The following is a 16,652-nucleotide window of genomic DNA, read 5'->3' as shown; positions in this document are numbered from 1 at the left end:
TTTCCCGCAATATTTTTTTCGCATCCTAATAGACATGCCAGAGATTCTATATCTTTTTTTCAATTATCTAAATGTATGACCTAGATTTAAAATATTTGTTTTATGTAGAAAAAAATTAACTCAAGTTTCGTCTGAACATGTCATACCATAAGTACATAGATCTAACCGACGCACTGACTAGACATGTTTGAAACCAATGACCTTTCGACCGGCTTGCTGACCTTTGATCTGTCATAATATTTGAATCTGATTGGTCCTGTTATTAAGGCCTTAAATAGAATTTTAATTTGATTGGTCTTCATAAAGTGGGCGGTAACGCGGTAACTAAAACCTCAACATCTCGCGCCAAATAACGTAGCGAACGAGTCATGGAGGTTGAAATATAGCGAGATATCGACAGTTACAGCTACTAACTATGGTAATGTACATCTTTTATATCATTTAGAAACTGTTCTATCTTTCTCCTCTTCATAACCTCTCCTTCCGGTAGGTTTACATTCTAATCGTATGGCTGTTTTGTCGATATTGAACGAGTGTGTAAGACCACATCGTCTAGGCTTGTATATATTGAATTCGTAAAACGATACCGTTTGTTTATTAAACTACACTGTTATGTTTTAGATAAAGTTAACATAATGATAAATTGTCTCATCTCCATGAGATTATGTGAGATATTCTGCCAGGTCAACACGATAAACCTGTTACGACCTATCTTACGCGGGGGTCACCAAGTAGGAAGCTACCGTTGATGTTTCGACAGAAAATAAGCATCTAGATGTATCTTCAGAACATAGACCGTATTATAAAATGTCAGTGTAAGTCTAAGATATCTGTGGTGTGTGAAATTTGGAGCTGGAGGTGTTCATGAATCGATGGCGTATTTTTTCCGCGAACAGGAACGTGTCCATTCTCAGTTGTGACCTATATATTTGGCGGAACCTAGACTACCCGGTTTATAAATCGATAATTATACCAATAGCCAGGGGCCATATTACGCAATATATGGGCAGCTGAACTTAATGTGTTTCATATTTAATCATTTGATCAACATTGTCTATACATAACGGTCAAACAATTCTAATTTTCACCATTAAATAACAGATGTGCAGAAGTGGGGCCGCTATGGCATACGGTCACGCGCCAAATTCGAACGCGCTAGTATTCGTCTATCGTTTGAACGCCAACAGAAACTAAGAGAGTACTGTGCAAGATTAATTTTATATTTTTGAGAATTTAGCAACCCATTAGCAGGTATTTATTTTTTCTTGCTTTTAAATTACTTATACCCTGTATATTTCACTGAAAATGGACTTCGATTCACAAAGACGGTTGGCGCGCTAAATTTGTTTACACTTGAAACATACGCCAGATGTATGTTTACGTTCTGGGTAGACTATTGTGTTTGTTTTAAATGTTAATGTCACAGTTAAAGGTTGAAGAAGAGTTTATTAGTGTTTGAATTAATATTACTGATTATTTTTATTTTTCAATATCATTGAATTTGTATTTTGGTCAGATCTTTTTTATTCATTTGGTGGAAAGTGCTTCCAACGATTTGTAACTATAGATTCTACTAATTTCTTCAGTCTGCTTATAAATAAATCAACTTCATAAACTTTTTTATAAACTGAATATTAGACAGTAGGAATAATGTTTAGCTTTGATTCATTAATGTTTTTGTTCATCTTTTTCTTGTAGAAATGACAGAAATAAATCTACCTTCACTGTATTCACTTGACACAAATCCAGTAATTGAAGAATCCACAGTTGAGCTACACACCAAGATAGATAGAATCCCATTTTCTCCGATCAACAAACAAAACACTGGTGTTTCCGCACTTAAATGCAATAGCTCTCCGAAAATCCCGACAGCATCTGACAAAGAAAACATGAGAGCCAAATCAAGATCCAAGAAGGAGTCCTCTGGTTCTCCAATCAAAGCAGAGAAAAAATCATCTACAAAGTCTGAGAAAAGTTCAGTGGTAACTGAAGGACAATCTGTGAAAATGGAAAGGGTGAAAAGTGACTCTGAATGTTCAGTGGACTCTATCGGTGAGAGACCATCCACCCCCACCGGCAATCCCGAGACCCCAGCCCCCCTTACGCCGACAGCAAATCTAAAGATGCTGTTTAGTGCTGTGAGCCCCGAACTCAGAAACAGAGAAAAACAGCTGGAAGAGGAGAGTGAAGGAAGGGAGAGTGATGATTTGGGAGGGAAATTTAAACCTCTCAATCTCGATGCAGAGCTGGCAGCTTCACAGAATGAGGATGAAAATGGAGACTGGAAACCAGGCTCACGCAAAGAGAAGTCTTTAGGCTTACTTTGTCAAAAGTGAGTTTGTCTATAAATAAAGAAAGACTTTTTTGTTCACTGTAAGATTAGATTTTTCTTTACATTGTTTGCAACATGTTCTTAAATGTTATTTGAATATTTGTAGATTCCTACAGAAATATCCAGAAAACCCAGAGACAGAAGAAAGTTTAGAAATTTCACTGGATGAAGTAGCAAAAGAATTGGGTAAATATTTGTAAATTATAAAATACAACATTTATCTGCCAACACCTTGTGTTTTATATGTCCTGATTACAGTACTAAATATTATTGTTCTATATTTTCAAGCTGTTGAAAGGCGAAGAATTTATGACATTGTCAATGTATTAGAAAGTGTGGAGATTGTCAGTCGACTCGCCAAGAACAAGTATGCTTGGCATGGGAAAACTAATCTAGTCAACACACTTGCCAAACTAAAGGTGAGAATATTTATGAATTTAATATTACACATATTTTTATCTCCTTGTTTTAATAATATGTTTTGCAAATGAATTTTGCACTGAGGATAAATTGAATGAATTTTTTTTTTAATTTTTAAATCACTTTGAGTATTAGTATTTAAATATGATTGATTTTTGCAGGCATTAGCTGATGCTGAAGGATTTGGAGAACTAGTGCTAAAGGTCAAGGACTATGAGTTGAACCGTGAACTCGCAGAGCAGAACGGCAGCGTGTATAGTGCTACTCCTCCACTAGTCATGGACCCCGAAAATCCTAACGCGGGTAAGAGAAACAAAATCATTTATTGCCGTTCTTTTATTTCAATGGTTACGATATATTTCAATGATTCCTATTTGACGTATATTTAATTTACATCTTTCATCTATGAATATGCTTCAGTTGGTATTGTGGTTAAAACTTATATTTTGTATATGCATTAATAGAATTCTTCTTTTATAGCATTACTGAGGAAAGACAAATCACTGGGCATTATGAGTCAGAAATTTCTCATGCTTTTCTTGGTTTCCAGGGTAAGTTGAGTTTTGTGTTTAAATTACTTTGCTGTCTGAATTATATAAATTTATCTTCCTTATAAAAGACTATGAAAATAAATAATTTATATTGAAAAGTCCTCTTAAAAAGTTGCTTCATTTTCAGCCAAGAGTTGTGAACCTGGATTTGGCAGCTAAGATTCTCATTGGAGATCCAAACATTGATAGGACAGAGAATGCTAAGTTCAAAAGTAAGAACTGTTGATTTTTATAAACAGACACCGATCAGATGCAATGTAATAAATTATGCCGATAGATAAATATACAAAATGTATAAACATGTTAAATTTCCTTCGGCCAAAAAGTACTTTGCCAAGTTTCATGCTTTGGTTATTATTTTGACGTTAAAGTTTGTTTTCTCAAATGCATAAATTTCTTCATTGTCCATCTCTTGTTTGTTACAGCCAAGATCAGGAGACTTTATGACATAGCTAATATTTTAGCGACACTTAACTTAATCAGGAAGATTCGCATAACTGACATCAGGGACAGAAAACCAACATATCAATATATAGGGCCAGATCTGGAGCAAGTTCATGAGTTGAATGGTTGGTACAATGTAAAACGCAAAATAAATTGCAAATATTAATTGTTTTGCAGTTCAATCGACTGTTGTAATACTTTTATTAGAATTTCATGCCTTCTAATCTTTTTGATAATACAGTTGAACTTTGGATATCAAACTGATTACTCCAATACCTCCGTTATTATTGGTTTGTTGAAGTGTCTAAAAAAACATAAACATTGTTTTCTCATTCTGTTTTATCTCGTAAATAATATAAATTTTGGATCTATTGTGCATTTTATTTCTCAGTTCACTTGAGTTTGAGATAGCCATGTATCTTTGTGTGTCATGCTTTTAAGTATTGAGAAACTGTCTTGTAGTGTGCTACCACGATGGATATCACCGACCGTCTTCGAGACATTCCATGCTTGACTGTGTCAAGAACCAGCAAAGTAAGTCTCACTATCTTGCTTTTAGTATGAATTTCTTCTCAGCAATTCCAACCAACAACTAAAAAACACCTTTTACCCTCTTTTGGTTTTGTGAATTTATTTCTGTGTCGATCTAATACCTTGAGTTTGCCGTGTTTTTCTTTGTTGTTGTTGTTGTTTTTTGGGTACATAACTGGATTTTGTTATTAAGTATGAACCTATATCCAGTGACTGTAAAACCACTCCACCTATGGCCCTCCTTACCTAGTTTGTTCTTGTCATCAAGTGGACTTGTAGCAGACTAGTTCATTTCCGTAACTAGGTCACTAGTTAATGGGAACCAATTCAGTGGGCAAAAGTCTTCTCACACCTGTGTTACTTACCTGTGTACTATGAAACATTTTTCCATTTTGCAGTGTCTGATATCCTTTCACCAAATGGATACCGACCAATTAAACCTAATTCTCCCTATTCTGATGACAGAGGTAGCTTTTCTTTCTTTACATTCCAGCTCTTATCCATGCAATTACTTTATTATGAAAACGACTAAAATACACGTATTCGAAAAAGTTCCAAATTTTAAAATTGAAAAAAAATTCTGTGAACAAGTAATTCATATTTTGATTCCTTCCTGTCATTTCTATGTTTTAACTACTCCTATGGGTAATGATTGAATCTATTCTTTGGAGTATGATGTAATCCAAGGGTTTTGAGTGGCCTTGATGTGGTTTTCAACAATTTACTTAATCTTATCAGTAAATTGAAAAAAAAAATAATGTTTATTGATTTTCTTGGAAAACCCTTGAATCTCCTCCATTTGAGTTATACGAAGATCTAAAGGGGGTTTTGTTATTTTCATTTAGGTTTCATTTGGCTTTGATTATAGTTTGTTGTTTCTCACCTTTATCAAGAATAATCTGGACTTCTTTTTTTTTTAGTTTAAAAGGAAATAATTTGACTTTAAAAAAACAAATTATAATAATGTTTATTTTTTTTTTAAGATTGTCAATGCCTGTTGGTTAATATCTATTTGATGGCAGCACTGAGAATTAAATTTGTACAAATTGTTTTGCAGGACTAAGTGACGGCGGTGTCAAGAAGAACTCCATGCCGAGACATTCCTCTTTTGAACAGATTTGTCAAGTGGCAGAGAAAGAGCGAGACAAGCTGTATGCTTCCATGTCACAGCCATCAAGCCCCACAGAGAAACTCAACTTTGATGGTAAGCATTGTTATAATCAAAACATTTGTTTCCAAGGCTATTGGTGAATTATTTGTCGAGACATTTGAAATTTTCAAAGATACACAAATCACATTTAATGTACAAGTTAACAAAAGAACACAATCAATAAATGAGTTAACTAAAAAAACAGTCTATTAATAGCAAATGCACCACTTGGGTTGCTCTTGTTTCAATTGTTTTTAAAAATGGTCCTGTTTCACTACTGTTTTATTTGTCACAAATGTTGCGAACATGAGTACATTTTAGCCATCAGTCCATTGATGCTTTGTTATCCCCTCGCGCAACTTGTTGCGAAGGGGATATAGCATCGCTATCGTGCGTGTGTGTGTTCGTATGTGTGTATGTATGTATGTGTGTGTGTGCACTCCATTTCAATTTTCTAGTAAATTAATAAAAAACCTTCCAATAGAATTTCCTCAACCTTTGCACAAATATGCCTCATTGTAAAAGATTAAAACAAATGCAATGTCATATTAATTGGTCAATTTTTTATGCAAAAACTTAGATAAAATTACACCATTGTAGAGGAGGGGTGGGGGGGCATACATTATGACAAAATCCGTTCAAAACTAAAAAATATTTATCATAGATTGCACACTTCTGTAAACTGTAAAATAAAAAATAAAAAATGCATGTGCCTTTCCAAACCATTAATACTACTACAAATTATTATTTCATTAAATCAATGTCATAATCAATTTTTCTGAGTAAGAGTTATCAATCTTCCGCTTCACTTCTTTGAAACCAAAGTGAAAGTAAGCAGTTCAAATCAACAACTTGATATTTTTTGGATTTAGATCTAGTACAGGTAAAGAAAATGTAGTTTTAGCAGTAATGGAGGGTTATTAGAATGTGGTCTTCTCATTAACATAACTATATATTGCTAAATAATGCATCCCTACACACAATAACTCATGTCGCGAGGGGATGCTCCGCTTAGCGGTGCCCTTGTTAAAATTGTGTTTCTTTTAATATTTTGTAGATGCTCAAATGAGCCTGAGTCAGGAAGAACCCAGTACAGTTAGAAAAAGTTACAGCAAGAGAATCATTGTCAAGCAGAAAGGAACAGAATTCCAAATCATACATCCACCAAAGACAGCAGTATTGAAAACAGATGCAGCAACCTCTGCAGAAGCAAATTCCTCAGGAGTCACCACCAAAGATGGAAAGACGACCGAGACCATTGTCATTAAAGCCAAACAGAACTCGTCTCTGCCCCTAACCAAGGATCAGATCAACGCAGTACTGAAATCCCTCAAAGTGCCAGTACCAATCAAGAAGGAGGCAGAGATCAAAGAGATACAAAGTCCAGTCAAAAGCGAGAATGCTCCTGAGGCTGGTGTTTTCCAGGCAGTCAAGAGAGCCTACGTCATTCAGAACGGAGAACCAGAAGTCAAACGTTTCAGGTTGGAATACCCCTCACCCCCGACTGATGAAGACGAGGCCAGGGTTAAAAAAACTTCCACCGAGATTAAAGGGAAGACTCCACCACAGAGAGCTTTGATGTCCGACTTCATGGAAGCCCAAGGAGGTAAAGGCATGTCAGAAGGTGAATCCAACAAAGGGATGGATACGTGTGATTCAGAACAATCTGTTAATGGGAAGAGCAACCAGCAGGGACAGATTCACAGAATCGCAGTGCAGTTGCCAAATCAGCCCCCTACTATATTGCAGCTGCCTTTCATTCAGCGCCAGCCTGCCACTTCTATATCCCACATGCAAATCATTCAAGGAGTTCCAATGAGTGCTACAGATAGTTCGGGGCAGGCGGTGAACTTCATGGTACCAGTGACCTTCAGTCCTCCCCTCACCCCCAACAGTAGTGCCTCCCCTAGTCCGACTGTGTTCACCTTTCAAGGGCAACAGACATATGTGAACCAGACTTCCTCTGTGCCTCACTTCATTGGACAGCCGCCCGTGAAACTGTCTCCGATTCCAGCGTCCATGTCCAGTGCCTCCCACACTAGTGCTGTCCAGTCCTCGCCGGTCATCTCCCAGCAGATGATCACCCCCACGGAGCGACCCACTCCTCCCACAACCAAGTATTTTCGCAACACCCCTGGGGGCTTGATCCCGCTGTCCACCATTTCGGCTGCCGCCAGCAACTTCGCGGCCAAGGAGGGTCTGACGACGGCTAGACGCCTTGACCTGCCTGACCTCAGTGCTAACGACGTCTGCTGAACTTGATCTCATGTTTTAGAGAATTCAATCCTGGTAGCTTAGCCTTTATTATATTATGTATTTATATTTAAGATGGAGTGTAAATGTATTTTATTGAGGTATGATTGTGCTTTGCTTCTCCTATTAGGAATCTGTGTCAAATGAAGTCTTATGTTTTAAACAGTAAACAGATTTAAAAAAAGAAGAACCCGTTTTAACCAATGAAATTTGTCTAGTTTTATGTGGTGCATAAGATGTTTCAAACTATCTAGACCAAAGTATTTATTTGTCGACAAACATATGTATTTGCATGAGGAAAAGGATGTAAATGTATTTAAAGTTGATATTTATGTGTAGTATTTAATTTGCTATAAGCTAAGATGTCTATCATTATCTTTATATAATTTATTTGTGTTTGAAATATGCATGAAAAACAAAAAATTCATTAAATTCTACGGTAGTCTTTTTCACAAATTTTTGTATATATATATGTGAGGGTAAACAATGTTAACAAAGTACACTTGGATAATTTTTTGCATGCATGCTTCTTGTATTCGAAAAAGACAATGAGAAAAAAAAATATTGGATGTACATAAGTTTTGACCTGCAGTGTGTCATTTAGAATGGTAATTGGAAGTTATATATATATCTACTGTAGAACGTGTTATAAATGTGTAAAAAGGAAAAAAATGTTGATGTGTGGGAATGTATTAATGTCTTCAATAGACCTCTTAAATGTTCAGTTGGTGGTAGAAATAGAGTATTTCTGAATGTGGTTTCCCCCCCCCCCCCCCCCTTCCAAATATTCTGTATGATGCTCTAGTATTGGTCAGTTATGTGTGTGCTTGACTGTTAACACTGGTGTAGATGTATAAGTATGAGGGGACTGCATATAAATATGTGTTGGTACATGATGATGAATGCAGCGTTAGACAACATGGCAAACTGTGATACAACTTTATTGTTTAGTTTGTCATCTTTTTAATTTATTGGACAATGTGGTTGTAATTAATTACCTTTTTTTTTCGGTTGGATTATTCTACGGATTATCCACTTTGTTAAGACTTTGTAAGATTTTCTAGGCAGCAAACATCCTAGTGTGACCCAGTAACATGCATGTAATGCATTTGTCCATTACGTTACTTTTATTTTCTTTTTCCCATTCATCATTTTATTGTCCATGAATAGTATTGTGTTATTATTATGATGACTTTTTTTTTTTTTTAAAGAAGTAATATACAATGTTTGAGCCAGCTCAAATTATTTATTTTTAATATCGTAAGGGAATAATATCAGATGCTTTATAAAGAGTTATCTTCCTTGTATTGTAAGCAAAATCCACCCAATTGTAGCCATACATTTCATTCCTTAGTTGCATTGTTTTTAATTTGCTAACACCTCAGCTCATTTTTTCATGATACTCCTTTGTTTGTTTTTTGTTAGACAACAAATATTGTTCTGTTATCATTTTTTTTAATTATCTATGTTTTATCCTTGGCAAGTGCACAATTTTTTTTCCATTGAAAATTGATAAAATTGTTGCCGAATTTGAAGTCGAATTGTACATAGATGATTTGTATATAGAGGAATAATAAACTATTTAAAGATGAGCATTGAGTCCATACTTTCTGAACTATGAATTAGTTCTAATCCGGTACATTATATAACATTTCTCTAGTCAGTAAAGCTATTTATTTACAGATTGGATATTGTAAAATTTTGCTTATATACTTGAATCTTTTGATTTTGAATCTACTTCAGTAGAAGGAATAATACCTGCAAGGTTGAATAAATATAACTCTTGCAGGCGTAAACTCTCGATTACCATCTGACCATTGCAAACTTCCCTGAAAATACTAAGATGATTTTACCGAATTTGGTGTGTTGCGTGTACACAGGAGTGAAACATAAATTCAGATATTTTTTATATCCATGCAAAGGGCCATAATTTTTGGGGTGAAATTAAAAAAAGAGATTCTCAAATTCATGGCCATAGGGCCAAGGCTTAAATTCTAGTTTTGATCATGGTGGACATCCATGGAGCAATTTTTTTAAAAGAAAGAAAGAAAGAAACATCTTTTTTTCCACTACTCGTTTCATAAAGGGTCGTACGTCCAGACGGTGCAAATACGGGACTCGTTCGAATATTTGCGTTTCATTAAAGAGCGCAACTTTACGTCCGACTAAAGTTAAGCCAAAATTTTACGTCCACTCATAGGTAGGCGTAAGTTCGGGGTCGGGGTTTGACGAGCCCAAAAAACCCCGGTATATTTAATTTTACATACTCCCAAAAAAGTTTGGGGGGGGGGGGCGACTCCATGATGATTCAGTTTCAGTTTTTTATATGTAAATTTAAGAAAACTAGTTGCTGCGAGCCCCCGATGCTACGAAAGAAGTATATTACTCTATCAACTTCTAACGGCATCGCCATATTACGCCACAGGCAGCCTTCGAAAACGACTAGTGAATATTCGTCAAAACAAAGAAGTAACAACAATAGACTGAATACATTGCCTAAGATCCATGCATCGCTTTGAGCTTTAATTTTTTTTTAGGTACATATGTATGTATATTCATGCCAACTTGTAAATAAACAAGTTATTAACCAAAGATAATAATTGTATTACCAATGCATTCAAATTCGACAAAAGAAATGAAAATTTTGGTTTTACTTTTTAACATAAGGATGACTTAGCTAAGACATTGCTAAGTTAGCTTTACTGAAGTCAAAATCTTAGCATGCTTTATGTTACGAGGTCCAGGTCGCCCTCTAGTACATTTTATTCTGATACTGTTTAAAATCTACATTTTTTATTTCTTCATATATATTTTACAATTTACAACATTTCAGAAAGAGTTCTAAGTATACAATAATCAAGTTTGACAGCTAGTTTGAGGTTGCTGATAAACAATATATATAAATATATGTAATTATTTTACATATTGACATACATGTACATGCATTTACATTACAATTTTAGTTGAGTACATGAATACACATAAGACATAGATACACAGAAAACTGGAGGACTGCAATCAGTGTGAAAACAATTGTGGAGATCAGCATGGCCTCATTGGTACTGGATCTTTTTGTTGACGAACAAGGTTCCGGAACTTCTTGGGAAAAAGACAATAGAGATTACATTCAAATAAAGATAAATCGATGCATGATATTTGTGTTGACCCATACAACTGTATTTTATCATATACATTTTATTGTAAAATAAAGTACACTTCTAAAAACCAAAATTGAAATGACAGAAATTGTTCCCATACCGGTATATTTCCCTGCCCCTCGGTCAAAAGATTAATTTATTCAAACAAAAACTGCACCCCCTTAAAAAAAAAACCCACCAAAAGCATCAATAATTAACAACAATTTAAACACCACTAACAAAAAACACATTAACAGCTAGATCATTAAATATATACTTATAGACTAGTGTAGTTCATAAAAACACAAATTAAAAATGCAATAATAATGTTTAAAGCAATATGAGCTGTATTTTTCAGAATTTTATTTTGCTGCAATAACCTGCTAGTAAAACAAGTCTACATGTAACTTAAACTTTTATGATAAATAAGATTTGAACTAATTTTTGTCAGAGGAAAGAGTTCTCTTCTAAGGAATATATAGCAGATCATATTTTGTACAGGACGACAAGAATTTAATTTTGGTCCAATTAAGGCTTCTTGAAAGCCTTTTCCACAAGTATATATGGCTAACAGAAATTTAAAATCCATGATTCTTTTGTCATTTTAGTAGACAATAACATTTTTGTACAAAAAAATTCAACATGAAAATTGCAGCTCATATTGCTTTAAGAGCCATCCAAATAAACACTTGATACATACAATTAGCAATCGTCAAAGATTACTTGCAATATTACTCTATGATATTTATACCTTGACAACCTGTAATGTGGTTACAATATTGTTCCGTAGTACAGTTGCATATCTTCTGACACAATAACCCATAGCTTGGATGGTGACATGGCCTATCGCATTTCGGTCCATGAAATCCAATTTCTAGTACACAAACTAAAGAACAAGCCATGATACACTGTATTCATTTTGTGACACGATGAAAAGTAGAATTGCAAATTACAGGGAGGGGGGGGGGGGGCAAAAATCTGTTTAGAGGACAAACCTCGAGACACTATCGTCTTCTCTGTATCATTCACGGAGGAAGAGAAGCAACATCCATAAGGTTCTCTAATAGTAAAAAGCAGAAAAATATTCCTCTCTCCACTAGTTCCTTACAAAGTTTGGCCCAAATTATTGTTAAACAGTTGGTATTTTATTCCTTTATAGCAAAATGATTATTTTAAAAGGCATGATCAACAAATATGCTTTCAAATAAATATCAACGGCAGATGAATAAACTCTTTGACAAAATTTCAACAGCATTATCAACGATATTTTAAAATTATAATAATTCGTGAATTTCTTACGGAAAGTTTGTTACATTTTGACGCAAAAGCTCAAACCTTTTAATGATGGATATCTAATAAAGATTAAGTAACCAGAATAGGTTGACATCTACATGTAAATTCTGCGCAAAATAAGATTTACCCTGTACTTTGCTGATAGGAATATCCAACTTCCACCATCACAGTAGTGAAAACAAAGACTTCTACGACATAAAATACACGATTGCAAAATTCCATTGTATGATTATTGCAAGTTTTAACAATTTAGACAAAATGAAATTTCGAGCCGAACTTTACACAGTTTAAATTTCGAATGTATTTAATGTTACAAGGAAAACCCTTACCAACCATTAAGAGTTTTGATTATTTTAGGCCTTAAATTGAGACAAATTGATGGATTTCCTTCACAAATAAACTTTTAACTATGCACTACAACACGTGTTGATCATTATATATTTACATTTTCCAGTGCCTTTGTTTGTGAAAACCACGATTCAACTTTGTGACGCTTAGAGAGAGAGAGAGAGAGAGAGAGAGAGAGAGAGAGAGAGAGAGAGAGAGAGAGAGAGAGAGAGAAATTATCAGTGCATGGCGCAAATGGCAAACTGTTAGGTGTTTGCATTGTTATAGGAAATGAAAACAACTTTAGAATGTAAATCATTTAATATTTACATATACATGTATCGCGGTTGGGCACGATTAAATCTAGCATAAAACCGTTCGGTCTTTATTGGATTTGATCCACCCAACATAATGACCCCCTCATAATTTGAATAAAATGATTTTTTATTTCTTTGACTGAAGCCTCAGTCACAATTTGTCGTTTACACGTTATTTTACGGGTTGTCTGCCGGTGGATTCTGAATAAAATCGTACGAGAAACAAAGTAGTATCTAGTTTTGACAGCACTATAAGCACACACTGTGGCTGTTAGACACCCTTAAAAGTCACAACAGTGTCTTTCACGATCTGAAACTGTATACATGTATTGCAGTTGCACCTTTTTTTTAATAAGAGGAAAAGGAAGGAGAAACCCCGAATTTTTGTTTAGTTATCCCAGTACTCAACTTGCAAGGAAAAAAATACTGTCGTATATTTTTCTACCATGGTCTGAGAAATGTTGACGTTGATAACTGAAAGTTAAAACACTATTTGGACACTTGTTAGATACGTGCAGACGTCGAGTGGAACTCCACACACATTAAATTTCGTAAATATTTATCAAGGAAAGTCCTCCATAATAAGTACGAGTGCAAATTGCTTTATGTCCTTTAACTGAGGGTAAATAGTTAATTTTCTTAAATGTTCGAATACTATTTCTGTGAATAAGATGGTTTTATGAACTTTTAATCATGCACTACAACATCTGTTAATCATGAATTTAAAGGACACAGACTCAACATTATACTTATCAATTACATGTTTTTATAAAATAAAAATAAAACGTAAATATTTTAGTATATCATTGAATGATATTTAATAAAAAAAAAGACTGTACAAAATTATTCACAAGTACGTATTTTTATCTCTGTAATCATATTTTACTTAAGGATAAAACATTGCTTAGTTTGTGATTAATAAACATTAATTTAATTGATTGTGAGTTGTATTTTCTTTTGTAAAATGATATAAATGCAAATTTTTAAATTCGTTTGTCTATGTTTGTTTAAGTTTATTTGTCATTTGGATTTGTTCTTTTCTGAAGAAAAGTTTGAACATGTTAAAAAAATGTGCATCTGAGCATTATGGCATGTTGAAAATTTTGAATTTACCTGGTACAAGGTAAGGTGTTATGTGGATTATAATTGGTAATGATAAAAATCGCACTTTTCATGTTTTTTAAAATGTGTTTTCAAACAACAAGAAATGATAACTCTCAGAACTTTTACTCTCTGCAGCAGATGATGAACTTAGTATCCGGAGATGCTATGAAGAGGCTGTCGAAATATGTGTCATCATGTCTTTGATAATGAAAAAAAAGATTTGCAAGAAGATAACACATAACGTTATTAATACATATTCATTTCACGAACGATTGGAAAAAAAACCCACTGTAATTAAAATAAGCTACATGTACGTATGTAATACGACATTTACCTGAGCAACCTTCAGAAGGATTACAAATATCTTGATTGCAATAACATTTATACGCACAAAGATTTCCATAAAGAGGGTACGGATATTCTTTCTCACAACGCGGTCCAAATTTACCAGCATCACATTTTAGATATGTAAAGTACATATATTAATTGTAAAGATTCATTTACAAATCTTTAAAAAATCATTACGCTATGTAATCGTAATTGATAGTTCTTTAATTCTGTCCGGAGAAAACAAACTTTCGCATCTTTTTTCCATTATGTCCCATGTAAATCCCAAAGAGCACTCGAACCATCCTTCGAATTTTTTACTGTAAAAATTAAGGATGTTTAATATATAGAGGATATCTATATTGTGTGATTTTATATTTGCTTTATCCAACGAGTTGAAATGGTGTATATATTCGCGAGGCTTGCCGAGCGAATATAACCATTTCAACGAGTTGGATAAAGCAAATATAAAATCACACAATTATAGATGTTCTATTTACCTCATACAATTTGATTTATATTATGAAACCTTTTAAAACAGTCCCTTATGTGACCCGAATTGGTTTTTTTTCTTCAAAGATTTAAAACTACGATGCAACGTTGTGTTATGCGGGCCTATTGTGACCTTGCGCAATACAATTTAGTACGTCATTCCTGAGATAAATGTAACTGTTTTAATGTAAAGTTTCACTGAAAAAAAACTTAGCTCTAAATAATTTTTCTTAGAGTTTATTCACTTGATTAAATGAAAATTCCGATTAGAAGACTTGAATAATCAAGTTTGTTGACATACACAAAGTTGCGAATGCTCGTTAGTTTGAATTGACTCGAACGAGGAACAGTTGTTGATGTTTAATAAAACAAACACTAGGCTAGCCTTATGATTCGAAATTGAAAATAGTGAATAAGGATGCTTACTGGTGGTGGAATAAAAGTCTTATGAAACATTATTTCGGTAAGTTATTGTATATAAACGCAACCAGAGCGCTCTGTTTTCATCGCGTCGTCAGGATGAACTCCTTGATAGTTAACGTAATTTGCAGTTTTATAAACTTCACAAAGCAAATTGAAAGTTGGAAGTGGGCTAAACTTATCAAAAATCTTGACAAACAAGAAAAAAGGGTCTTGTGGTTACGGTTATGAATAACTTTGAAAAAAAAGTGCGGGGGGGGGGGGGCTCCTTCATATTTGTAATTTAAATCTTTGACAAAATCAATTTTATATTAATTTTTGTAGTAGATATAGTTATGTTGAAAGTACTAGCAAATCTTGGAAAATAGGTGACTGAAGCGTTGAAGCGAGGGGTTGGGTCAAAAATAGTTCGGACCGGAAGTATTTGATAAAGCATCACCCGTTTGATAAAGCAAATGTTTATCACACGGGTAATATACACCACACGTATGAGATAAAATCACATTGATCTTTAGCATGATCTAATGTAATATACCCCGATAAAGCTGATAAATTGTTCAAATACATGATCTAGAACCATTTAAAACATCTTTTAAGTCGACATTATTATGTTATTTGTATAAAATCAAATTCATTGACGAATGATTAATAATGAATAAATAAATTCTGGTAAATGCTAGTAATATCTCACCTTTTGCATCAATCCAAATGGGAAGTATCGATAAATAGAAATGAGAAACACATTATATATTTTGCGTTTGCGGAAGTATAACCAGTCTACATGTAACTTAAACTTTTATGATAAATAAGATTTGAATTAATTTTTGTCAGAGGAAAGAGTTCTCTTCTAAGGAATATATAGCAGATCAATTTTTGTACAGGACGACAAGAATTCAATTTTGGTCCAATTAAGGCTTCTTGAAAGTCTTTTCCACAAGTATATATGGTTAAAAGAAATTTAAAACCATGATTCTTTTGTCTTTTTAGTAACAATAACATTTTGGTACAAAAAAAATTCAACATGAAAATTGCAGCTCATATATTGCTTTAAGAGCCATCCAAATAAACACTTGATACTATTACTTATTAGGTTAGTTACTGACTCACTACGGAAATATATTGGGTTGATCAATCTCATAGATGGCGAGGCGAAGCCGAGCCGTCTATGAGATTGATCAACCCAATATATTTCTGTAGTGAGTCAGTAACTAACCTAATAAGTGTTTTGTTTTCCCGAGGACTATCAAGCGACATATTCATTCACAAATAGCGGTGATCTACGCAAAGCCATGTACAAGATGCCTTACATCTCGTCCAATTAAACTCATTTAAACTCTTCAAAATTATCAATACCACCTTTCAAATACGCTTAAAAAATCTTTGCTTCAGCCATATTACTTACAATGTTTTGTTGCTTTTCAATTTTAAACTTCTGCAGAGATTTGAGCAAATTTAGACGCTGCCATTTTGTTCTGCTCCAGACACAACAATGTGACGTCAATATTCAAAGGGCAACTACTCTAATTTAAAAAATAATTCCAAAGGGCCACTACT

The 16,652-nt window shown here is 34.0% G+C and overlaps 1 protein-coding gene across 5 annotated transcripts; it reads left to right on the top strand.

The window, feature by feature from the left end:
• The first annotated feature begins 267 nt into the window (after positions 1 to 267).
• On the top strand, positions 268 to 9,273 carry LOC105334382 (transcription factor E2F8). 5 transcript variants are annotated; one of them, XM_011437812.4, is made up of 12 exons: positions 268 to 418; positions 1,699 to 2,332; positions 2,439 to 2,518; positions 2,621 to 2,751; positions 2,914 to 3,055; positions 3,233 to 3,303; positions 3,431 to 3,515; positions 3,729 to 3,872; positions 4,210 to 4,281; positions 4,677 to 4,745; positions 5,336 to 5,482; positions 6,486 to 9,273. In XM_011437812.4, exons 2-12 carry the CDS (start codon positions 1,701 to 1,703, stop codon positions 7,682 to 7,684), a joined length of 2,772 nt encoding a protein of 923 aa, XP_011436114.3. In that variant the 5' UTR covers positions 268 to 418; positions 1,699 to 1,700; the 3' UTR covers positions 7,685 to 9,273. The 5 variants fall into 5 exon arrangements, with proteins under 5 accessions (XP_011436114.3, XP_011436117.3, XP_065927890.1 ...); XM_066071818.1 differs by lacking the exon at positions 268 to 418 and adding an exon at positions 635 to 809; XM_066071817.1 differs by lacking the exon at positions 268 to 418 and adding an exon at positions 635 to 815.
• The last annotated feature ends 7,379 nt before the right edge of the window (positions 9,274 to 16,652 follow it).

This window comes from Magallana gigas, chromosome 9 (genome assembly GCF_963853765.1).
Source record: "Magallana gigas chromosome 9, xbMagGiga1.1, whole genome shotgun sequence".
In the NCBI taxonomy this organism is placed as follows: Eukaryota; Metazoa; Mollusca; class Bivalvia; order Ostreida; family Ostreidae; genus Magallana; species Magallana gigas.
The sequence above is the reverse complement of the archived record's forward strand: the minus strand, read 5'-3'. Positions and strand labels throughout refer to the sequence as shown.

Bases quoted from the DNA above. Each gene is read 5' to 3' on its own strand.
- LOC105334382 (XM_011437812.4), top strand. From the start codon at position 1,701: ATGACAGAAATAAATCTACCTTCACTGTATTCACTTGACACAAATCCA. The intron at 2,519-2,620 runs GTAAATATTTGT...TATATTTTCAAG, and splicing joins TGAAGTAGCAAAAGAATTGG to CTGTTGAAAGGCGAAGAATT. The intron at 2,752-2,913 runs GTGAGAATATTT...TGATTTTTGCAG, and splicing joins ACACACTTGCCAAACTAAAG to GCATTAGCTGATGCTGAAGG.